Source organism: Rhodamnia argentea, chromosome 1, assembly GCF_020921035.1.
Source record: "Rhodamnia argentea isolate NSW1041297 chromosome 1, ASM2092103v1, whole genome shotgun sequence".
NCBI lineage: Eukaryota > Viridiplantae > Streptophyta > Magnoliopsida > Myrtales > Myrtaceae > Rhodamnia > Rhodamnia argentea.
Genome location: NC_063150.1, coordinates 13,739,110 through 13,750,061, shown reverse-complemented (window position 1 = coordinate 13,750,061; position 10,952 = coordinate 13,739,110). Strand labels below are relative to the sequence as shown.

At 41.2% G+C, this 10,952-nt stretch overlaps 2 protein-coding genes across 2 annotated transcripts; one reads left to right on the top strand and one right to left on the bottom strand.

Moving 5' to 3' along the window:
- The first annotated feature begins 4,080 nt into the window (after positions 1 to 4,080).
- LOC115751353 (probable nucleoredoxin 1) lies at positions 4,081 to 6,806 on the top strand. Its single transcript, XM_030689243.2, has 4 exons — positions 4,081 to 4,264; positions 4,894 to 5,373; positions 5,478 to 5,957; positions 6,159 to 6,806. The coding sequence occupies exons 1-4, from the start codon at positions 4,169 to 4,171 to the stop codon at positions 6,576 to 6,578; spliced, it is 1,476 nt and encodes a 491-aa protein (XP_030545103.1). The 5' UTR covers positions 4,081 to 4,168; the 3' UTR covers positions 6,579 to 6,806.
- Positions 6,807 to 7,806: 1,000 nt separating this feature from the next.
- LOC115751306 (polyubiquitin) lies at positions 7,807 to 10,418 on the bottom strand. The gene is made up of 2 exons (XM_030689153.2): positions 10,247 to 10,418; positions 7,807 to 9,311 (listed from the first exon to the last, which is right to left on the bottom strand). The coding sequence occupies exon 2, from the start codon at positions 9,309 to 9,311 to the stop codon at positions 7,938 to 7,940; it is 1,374 nt and encodes a 457-aa protein (XP_030545013.1). The 5' UTR covers positions 10,247 to 10,418; the 3' UTR covers positions 7,807 to 7,937.
- Between the last annotated feature and the right edge of the window lie 534 nt (positions 10,419 to 10,952).

Sequence of the window (10,952 nt, the reverse complement as noted above, 5' to 3'; positions counted from 1 at the left end):
GACCCAAAAACCCTCACCCGCTTAAGAGTGGATTAGTATTTAACGAGTTCATATTATTGGATAAGTTTGAGGGATTACTATTCAAACTCGAAGATGTTTTTAAGGAGTTGTTATTGGCTTGATAATATTTTTAGGGACACTATATGTTTAATTAGGATTCTATTGGGTCAAATATGTACGAAGTTGAGACAACCGGGGGCAGGGATCGACATATGGCCTTACGTGGACACGTGGGAGGCTACACGTCAACACGTGGCAGTCGGTAAGGACACGTGGCGAATGACGTCCACCCATTGTGGACACATGTCACAAGCACGTGACACGTGTCATGACGCGACTTAGTCTTCCCAAGCTGACTCGCCTCAAGTTGACTCACCCAAAGCTAATTGGTCTTCAATTGCTTCCTCTATATAAACCTCCCAAGTCGGTTTATTCATCGTACGATTGTTAGAAGACTCTATCGAACCATCGCCGCTCGATATCTCTCTCGGCTATGCATATCACGTTTGCGGCCGTACCGCCGCCGCCTTGCTTCTCGCTCAACCCGTGACCATCAAGGCCGGTACAAGAAGGGCGTTGCCGAACCGAGTGGTTCATGCCCACGTCCCGAGGTATTCACGTCGTTCCTCCGTCGTCGTTTCTGAATTGTTCTTCTCGAATAATCGAGGCAAATGTATATCTAGTCCTTTATTACTATACTATCTATGGTTTGGCCATTATGGGCACTATTTGTCGATATATTTTGATTGTGATAACTTCAATTTTGGATTATTATGAGGTTCTGGAATTATATCCTTTGAGTACCGTGGATTTTGATTTGATTATGAGATTATATCCTTCGTATACGTTGGATTTCGTCATTGTGATTTTGTTTGCAATTTTGTGATTCTATAGCTGGCTTAGTCATTTCGTTTGGGAATCCTATTTGCGGAGGAGCTTTGGCTTACTCCCCGTTGATTAACCATTTTTCATATGAATAAGTCGGCAAGGAAAAATAGTTATAGGAAGCGAATATCATGGATAAGGATGACGTTGGTAGATTGGGAGTAGATTACCTTCCTTTGTAAATCTTCCCAGCAATATTTTGAACTTTTGTAAATAATCGGCTAAAAGATATATGTATATATACATGAATTCAGTACTTTACGAGTCTATCATTTGTGATTGATGTGTATGATCGAGTTAGTAAAATCCATTAAGGCCATATCCTATTAGGAGTGCCTGTCAATTGGTGTTTTGGAGTTTTTGTCATGCACTTGTTATGTATGGCTATCTTGTTTAACTAAGCTTTCGTATGCGCTAATTACTTTGAAAGATTAATTAAAGAACAATGCGAGTCTAGTAAGCCTTAACCTCTGGAGTGGGACACTACATTTACCCTTGAATTTCATTAAGTTTTGTTTTTTGTTTATTGAAAATGTAAGTTGATTTTTTGTTCATGGGAACAAAAACAAGAAGTTAAAAAAAAGAAGGTATCTTCTTTGTTTCTAGGAATATAATCGGAAACAATGTCATTTTAAAAGAACAAATTCAATATAGCTTAATGCTCATCTTTACATTCACGAGGCCATCGCCGATCACCGATCGCCACCGCAGCTTACCGGTCCCCACTGCCTCCACTGACATTTTTATAATTTAATAGAAAATTGGAATTTTTTTTTTAGGATCGTACGCGTTTATGTTCTATTTTTATTTCGGGAATACAAATTTTGCGTAGTTACTAAACGGGTTCTTCTACTCAGAAACCATTCTCGGAAACATAAATTTTGCCAAACACACCTAAAAGCAAGCATGTGGATTTTAAATTTATAACGAAGGGAGTTCCCAAGGCTTTTTTTAAGAGGTCCTTTTTTTTTTTTCCTTTTTTTTTTGGTCAAAAAGTTCTTTTTTAGTGTTTAGCACAGATCCTGAAATTATGTCAATTTGTTTTTTTTTTCAAAGTTTAGAGAACTCTACTGTACTTGTAACAAATGCATCGATTTATTTCACCTGACCCCAAAGAAAAAGAAGCATCAAATACGGAATATCCTCACGCGCCTGGTCTCAACAAGAGCCCAATCGCGTCCACGTCACCACGCACCACGTCACCACCCTACCGTCCCATGACGTCATCTGTTTCCATCCGCGCCCGTCCTTTTTGTACTTATCTTCTTTGCTCCTTTTCACCAACCTAACACTTTCTTAGCCATGAAGTTTTGGCGTAATACACTTATTACTTTTACGCTGAATAAAAAAATTAGTAAAAGGAAATAAACGACACCTTACTTGTGCTGTCAACGCTACAAGGGCAAAAGTTAGCAAATTTTCACCAATTTTTTTTATGTTCTATTTATTATTTATTTGGAAATTTTTTTGATCGAAAGAATTTTTTATTAAATTTTATTAATTTATTTTTTACGAGGGTTAAGAAGACACGTTAGTTTGTTTCGAGAGTGAGGCAAAGGTGAATCGATCCCCTCAGGCTTATTCACTCGAGTCGAGCTAAAAGAGTTAATATTACAAAAAATCTCAAGCTAGTAGATCTTTGACAAATGCACCTTAAAATATATTTTTAATTACAAAAAACTCTAAGTTGATACACTTTTGATAAATTTATCCCAAACCGATACACTTGTAATAAATGTACCATCTATTAGTTTTTATTAAATTTTATTGTCAAATTGCTGATTAAGATAATACGTGACAATTTTCGGATGTACATATTTGGGGATCTTACCATTTATTTGTCACAAATGTATTAATTTGGGACGTTTCGTTGCATCAATCTAATTTAACGGAAACGAATGGAGGATAAATTTGTCACATGTGAACCAATTTGAGATTTTTGGCAGTCAAAATAATCATTTTAAGATAAATTTGTCACATATATATCAGTTTGAGATTTTTGGTGGTAAAAAAAAATAATTTAGGGTAAATTTATCAAGGGTATACTAGTTTAGGATTTTTTGGAGTCAAAAAATAGTTTGGGGTAAATTTATCACATGCGTATTAATTAAAAAATTTTTGTGGTATTAACCCTTTAAAAAATATTAAATTTTAACTTTTAATGTAAAATCGAGAGGGCGAAAAAGGAAATTCCTTTGGAAATTCTGGACCTTGGAGAACTAGACACGTGGAGGATAAATTTGTCACAGGTGAACCAATTTGAGATTTTTGGCTGTCAAAATAATCAGTTTAAGATAAATTTGTCACATATATATTAGTTTGAGATTTTTGGTGGTAAAAAAAATAGTTTAGGGTAAATTTATCAAGGGTATACTAGTTTAGGATTTTTTGGAGTCAAAAAATAGTTTTGGGTAAATTTATCACATGCGTATTAATTAAAAAATTTTTGTGGTATTAACCCTTTAAAAAATATTAAATTTTAACTTTTAATGTAAAATCGAGAGGGCGAAAAAGGAAATTCCTTTGGAAATTCTGGACCTTGGAGAACTAGACACGTGGAGGATAAAATTGTCACATGTGAACCAATTTGAGATTTTTGGCTGTCAAAATAATCAGTTTAAGATAAATTTGTCACATATATATCAGTTTGAGATTTTTGGTGGTAAAAAAAATAGTTTAGGGTAAATTTATCAAGGGTATACTAGTTTAGGATTTTTTGGAGTCAAAAAATAGTTTGGGGTAAATTTATCACATGCGTATTAATTAAAAAAATTTTTGTGGTATTAACCCTTTAGAAAATATTAAATTTTAACTTTTAATGTAAAATCGAGAGGGCGAAAAAGGAAATTCCATTGGAAATTCTGGACCTTGGAGAACTAGACACGTGGACTCTTAGCCAGGAAGGCAGGAATGTAAAAAAAAAAAATGAAGACATTGATTTGCTGACGTGTCAAAGGCATCCCACGTCTTTACTACGTGTGGAGCCCATTTCCCGAGATGCCTTCCTTCCCAGGGTCGCCCCCGAACGGAAGTCCCAGGAAGCATCCAGAAACCCGAAAAAATAAAAACAGGAAAAGGGAAAGAGTTAATTAAAGAGCTAAGAATCTCTATAATTTAATTATATAAAAAGAAAGAAAGAAAATCTGCGTGCCTGACATTTTTCTCCATCTATATATATATACAGCAGTGTTACTTGGGAGTAGAAGCCCGCCATTGGAGGATTTCTCACGCACGCTCGGCAACGATTGTCAGACAGAAGACAGGAGCTCAGAGACGAACGAGGATGGCGGATGTTGTCGGAGACGGAGCTCGTCACGATGTTCAGTCCCTCTTGTCTTCTCCGGACAGGGACTTCCTCATCCGAAACAACGGCGATCAGGTGAAAGCTCGGTTTCTCTTTTTCACTCTTTTGCCTTTCGAAAAAATGATGAAAAAAAGATTCCTGGGTTGGCCTCCTTGTTGAGAAGTTCTCGCGGCCTTCGTGCGGGAAATGCTTGTTCTGGTGACCGGTGGTTTGATTCCGGATGTTCTTTTGGTTGTTCTTTTGCTGGGGATGGCGTGATTGCGCAGCATGTCGGTTTGTGATGGCTAAAGCTGGCGAATTTAGTTCGAGATAAAGCTAATTTGGTCTGATCTTTGATTATCATTTTCGAGTGCTGTCCATTTGTTGTCTTCCTAAACTGGATGATTGGTGAATGATGTGTTACTGTTTGAAGAAAGCATATATACTTAAGAGTCGCATGGACGCAGTTCATATGGATTCGAATTAGTATAGATGCTCACGCCTTCAATGTGGCTTACTTGTTTTGGTCGACGAGACTGCTGATTTTGCGATCAAATTAATGAGTAGCGCCTAACCGAAGTGCTTCTCTGTTTTTTTTTTTTTTTTGTGGGTGTTTCATGAGCATTTTTAATGATTTTGTGTGGTGGTCGATTAATATTAGCGAGTCTTGCTTGCTGATTACTGTATGGAAGAACTCGAATTAGGAATCTTTTATCCTGTATCAGGTTGAAGTCGCTAGCTTGAAGGGGAAGACGATCGGCTTGTACTTCTCCGCGTCATGGTGCGGCCCGTGCCATCAGTTCACCCCGACTCTGGCGGAGGTGTACAATGAAGTTTCCCCAAGAGGTGATCTGGAGATCATTTTCATCTCCGCAGACGAGGATGAAGAGTCCTTCAGTGAATACTTTTCCAAGATGCCGTGGCTTGCAGTCCCATTCCCTGACTCGGACAAGCGTGATAGCTTGGATGAGTTGTTTGAGGTGAGGGGAATACCCCACCTCGTGTTTCTCGATGGCACAGGTAGAGTCTTGACCGATAGCGGGGTCGAGATCGTCCGCGAGTATGGAGTGGAAGGTCACCCTTTCACTCCGGAACTCATCAAAGAGTTGAAAGACCGGGATGAAGCTGCTAGGAGAAATCAATCGTTGACCTCTCTTTTGGTCCATGGATCTCGTGACTTCGTAGTTTCGTCCGATTGGAAGAAGGTAAGCTAAAAAGATCTTCGATGCAGTCGAAACCGATGGCTGCGTGTGCTTACGATTCGGTTTTCCATCCTCTTTTTACTAATGTAGTCGTGTGGCCAAACTAGGTTCCTGTTACTGAGCTTGAAGGGAAAACCGTGGGTCTGTATTTCTCATTGTCCATGTACAGAGCATGCGTCGATTTCGCGCCAATGTTACGGGAGGTTTATGAGAAGCTGAAGGCCCAAGGAGAGAGTTTTGAGATCGTTCAGATACCTCTCGATGATGACGAAGAATCATTCAAACAAGCCTTTGGAAGCATGCCATGGCTTTCATTACCATTGGAGGACAAGAAATGTGAGAAGCTGGTTAGGTACTTTGAGCTCTCGACCCTACCCACTCTGGTCATAATTGGTCCTGATGGGAAGACTCTCCATTCCAATGTTGCCAAAACCGTCGAGGAGCACGGCGTTGCAGCTTACCCATTCACTCCGGAAAAGCTCGCTGAGCTTGCGGAGTTAGAGAAGAAAAGGGAAGAGTCTCAGACATTGGAGTCAATCTTGGTTTCAGGGGATCGAGATTTCGTCATTGGAAAGGAAGGAAACAAGGTAAATCTGATTTTTCTTCCTAGAAGCTAGTGACTTGGAAATTTTATAGCCCTAAATTTCGTTGTCCCTCGGGTTACTTGAGGTGAGGAAAAGATTGAATCGAGGTCTATAAATAGGAAAATCCTTCCCATTTATGCAGTTTCACATGCCTTTTCCATCGGTTCGTGGGTTCATGAGGTTGCTCTTGAACTTGGATTGCAGATTCCGGTATCGGGCTTGGCAGGGAAGACTGTCCTCCTTTACTTCTCAGCACACTGGTGCCCTCCTTGCCGTGCATTCCTGCCGGTGCTTATGGAGGCATACGAAAAGATCAAGGCCAACGACAATGCCTTTGAGGTGATCTTCATCTCTAGCGACAATGACCAGACTGCCTTCGATGATTATTTTGCTGAGATGCCGTGGCTGGCGCTCCCCTTTGGCGATGAGAGGAAGAAATCCCTGGATCGCAAATTCCAGGTCAATGAGATCCCCGCCCTCATAGCCATCGGCTCAACTGGCCGGACACTGACTAAAGAAGCAAGGGCTCTTACATCGGAGCACGGGGCTGATGCTTATCCTTTTACCGCTGAACATCTCAAGGAGTTAGAGGCAAAGTCGACTGAGATTGAGCCGGATGGATGAGGAGACGAAGCAGATAAAGCAGCTGGGGAGGAGGCGAAGGAAGAAGGAGAAGCCGGAGAAGGATGGGTCTGTGATGGTGAAGTCTGCATTAAAGTCTAGAGGTTACTTCTTGGTTGTTTTGTTTTCTGTGACTCGTTTGAAGCAGTTTTCCCCCTTTTCTTTGTGAGTGGATGTGTCTGAGCTTTGATATGCGAAGGCCTCGTCTATGGGATGTACATTTGCTGTCTTAATAAAATATAATCGTATACGAGCCGTGTTCCGAGCAAAGCAGTAGGCTCAAATAGTTTGGCAGTTGTCGTCCAAGCCGCTCCGGCTCTCCTTATGAAGGTATAGCTTTAAGATTTGCATGCCCGCTGGACTTCATAGAACAAGCTCAATCAATACAACAGAGTATGGATCACTCTTTTAAGTCGTAGTGGCTAGTTCTTGTTCAGCTGACTGATATGGTAACATCAGCGGATGGTGAGACTTGATCCCGATCAGTTGATATAATAAGTGATAATGGAAAGTTAATCGGCCCCATTACGCCTCCCAAGTCTTGCTTGATGCTAGTTTTTCCGACGAACATCGATCGGAGAAAGCAAAATGAGAAAAAGAAAAAAAAAAAACTACAAAACCGCTGCAAAAGAAGTTCATTCTCTGGCGTGACACTTGATGGTGATGCTACATGCTCATAAACCAGTCCCGTTTGAAAGAAGAGTCAGTTTTTCTAGGCCAGAGATGCAGCTCCCGTTTCCGAAAGAGCATCTCCCAGCAACATGAAAAGTTCTTCGTGGAAAGAAGACGGATTAATTCGACTACTTTTGCCCATATATTGAACTTGCATGTAATGTCAAGAACAAGAGACTTGATGATATTCGTCCATTTTCAATTCACCAAAGAGGTTGAATTTGAAGATAGAATAGGTACATTCAACGCCAAATGTTCTTTTCCTACTTTAGCATCGAACGGTACTTGGCAAATCGAACAAATACCATATGCTTTGAATTACCTCCTCGTCCGATTCATGATGACCGCATTTAATGTTATCTTCAGAAATTGGCTATGTCCATCGTTTAGAATCGTATTGGTTCCTTTCTCCCTTTTTGATTGGCAAGATCTTGCGGAGAATCAATACTCACAGCTAACAATTTCTTAGCCACAAACCATATATATATGCCCTCAAACCAGAAAATGCAATAGGAAAAACACTGAAGAGATCGACGCATCTCCATCAAACCGACAGTAGAACTAAAGAAGTTGAACTATATTCATATCAATCCATCAGCGGACATTACCATCCAAACATAAAACCAAACATTAGAACTGCCCAAAATAGAGAAAAACACCAACTTGACCCAATGAAACCTTTTCGCAGAATTAAAAGCCACCGCGCAGACGAAGGACCAAGTGCAGAGTTGACTCTTTCTGGATGTTATAATCAGCCAGCGTCCTCCCATCTTCCAGTTGCTTCCCAGCAAAAATCAGTCTCTGCTGGTCCGGTGGGATGCCCTCCTTGTCCTGGATTTTTGCCTTCACATTGTCGATCGTGTCTGAACTCTCCACCTCCAGAGTGATGGTCTTTCCGGTCAAAGTCTTGACAAAAATCTGCATTCCACCGCGGAGGCGAAGCACAAGATGTAGAGTCGACTCCTTTTGAATGTTGTAATCTGCCAGTGTCCGGCCATCCTCGAGCTGCTTCCCGGCAAAAATCAACCTCTGCTGATCCGGGGGAATGCCTTCCTTGTCCTGTATCTTAGCTTTGACATTATCAATGGTGTCCGAGCTCTCCACTTCCAAAGTTATTGTCTTCCCAGTAAGGGTCTTCACAAATATCTGCATGCCCCCCCTCAGTCGCAGCACTAAGTGAAGAGTGGACTCCTTCTGGATGTTATAATCTGCCAAAGTCCTACCATCCTCAAGTTGTTTCCCGGCAAAGATAAGCCTTTGCTGATCTGGGGGAATGCCTTCTTTGTCCTGAATTTTCGCTTTGACATTGTCAATGGTGTCAGAGCTCTCAACTTCCAAGGTGATCGTCTTCCCAGTAAGGGTCTTGACAAAGATTTGCATTCCTCCCCTCAGACGGAGCACCAAGTGAAGGGTGGACTCCTTTTGAATGTTGTAATCAGCGAGCGTCCTTCCATCCTCAAGTTGCTTGCCGGCAAAAATCAGCCTCTGCTGGTCTGGGGGAATTCCTTCTTTGTCCTGGATTTTGGCCTTCACATTATCAATCGTATCTGAGCTTTCAACTTCAAGGGTTATGGTCTTTCCAGTGAGGGTCTTCACAAAGATTTGCATGCCACCTCTGAGACGAAGCACCAAGTGGAGTGTCGATTCCTTCTGGATATTGTAGTCTGCTAGAGTCCTACCATCCTCAAGTTGCTTGCCCGCGAAAATCAACCTTTGCTGATCTGGGGGAATTCCCTCCTTGTCCTGGATTTTCGCTTTGACATTATCAATGGTGTCCGAACTTTCAACCTCTAGCGTAATGGTCTTGCCAGTAAGGGTCTTCACAAAAATCTGCATACCACCCCTGAGACGGAGAACCAAGTGGAGGGTGGATTCCTTCTGAATGTTATAGTCAGCCAAAGTGCGTCCATCCTCAAGCTGCTTGCCAGCAAAGATAAGCCTCTGCTGGTCCGGGGGGATTCCCTCCTTGTCTTGGATCTTGGCCTTCACATTATCAATTGTATCTGAACTTTCAACCTCAAGGGTGATGGTCTTGCCAGTAAGGGTTTTCACGAAAATTTGCATCTATAAGATTCAAACAGAAAAAAAGGAAGAAATTAGATGACATGAAACTAGAACAGGCATTTGCAACTCCCCAAACAGTAAACCAGCTACATGAGATTCAGTTCTAGACTCTTTGTGGCTTATTTCAGTCGTTGCAAATCTACTCTTGATTTGCATACGTAAGAGAGACAAATAATAAATCTTATGTAACCTAAATTGAGAAACGACACAACAATCAACACATGTTTGCGAGCACCAACCAAGACTGGTGAAACTCTAAATTGAAGGTGAGGCACCAATCAATTAACCAAGAACACAGAATTCCTCGAACACATCATAACTTTGGGCACTATCAGTAATCACAGGAGTACTGGTTAAGTGTCGGGGATTTAACGAATCATGGTCAATATAACTCGTATAGAAACTAGATAGCCAAAAGTTCTGGAACATGGGAAGCCACAGGGAATAATAAAAAAAAGAACCTTCTCTTCCATCCACATCAATCCAAACAACAAACTTTGTTTGCACAACTTACAGATAGATCTGATAACACACGCAATCAATTGAAGTCATGGACTCACAGTCTTGATCAAACAACCAAAAAGTAGCAGAAAACCAGCACAAACAAAACCCAATCGTTACAGACTTCAACAAAGCACCGATCGATCCCGAAAACAAACTGAAAACCCAAACCCCCAGCACGAGAAAGCAGATTCACATGACCCGGCACACACAATTCGCGCGCATCATCTCACGATCCGGCGACATCTTTCGGGCCAAAACACGTACCGTCGCCGTGATCGCTAAGTCGACAGGCGAAACCAGATGAAACCCTTAATCGATCGGGAAAATCGGAAATTCCGTTCACCTAGAACCTAGACGAAGATGCAATCGAAACAGCAAAGAGCCTAAACACAAGATTCAGATTTTCGGAAGGGAAGAAATCGCGCAGATACCTTGAAACTTGAAGGAGAGATCGCTCGAGATCGAGATCGAGATCGAGAGAATGCCGAGATCGAAGGAGGAGCTATGAAAACCCTCGATCTGGTTGTGGGTCGTATTTATAGGCCTCTCCTCCGTGCTGCTCTGCTATTCCGACGCGGACACGCCAAAGCCGCGCGCCAAGATAGGTTTCTTTTGTGGGTGGGAGATGCCTTCGTTTGGACGGAGGCTGTGAAACCCACGCGTCCAGCAACGGGTGCGTGCCACGCGCGCCCTACTCAGATTTTCCTTTTTGTCCCCTTCCTTTCGTATAAATCGATTTGGAATTGGTAACTTTAAAATCACCAAAATAATTAAAATCTTTTTAATCTTTTTCCATCATATGTTAATTTTGTCCAGAAACTATGATAAAGCGGTTAGATCCTTCTTAATTTTTTTTGTATTAAATATATTATTGATTTGCCGAGATAAAGAGCATCGAGCTTTGCTATTCGAGACGAATTATTATGTACATGATATTTTTAATGATTAATAGAAGTTTTTTAAGCGGCATTTTGACTTATTGCACGTAAAATTTGTGGGCGTTGTTTCTACCTTACCGTAATTTTTAGCACTATACTATTGCTTCGGGATTGACATTGCCGGAATACCGTGACCGGTTGCCGGTGAGGTTAATTTGATGTTAGTTTGTTGAGTTTTGGGCAAAGGTACTAATCTTGG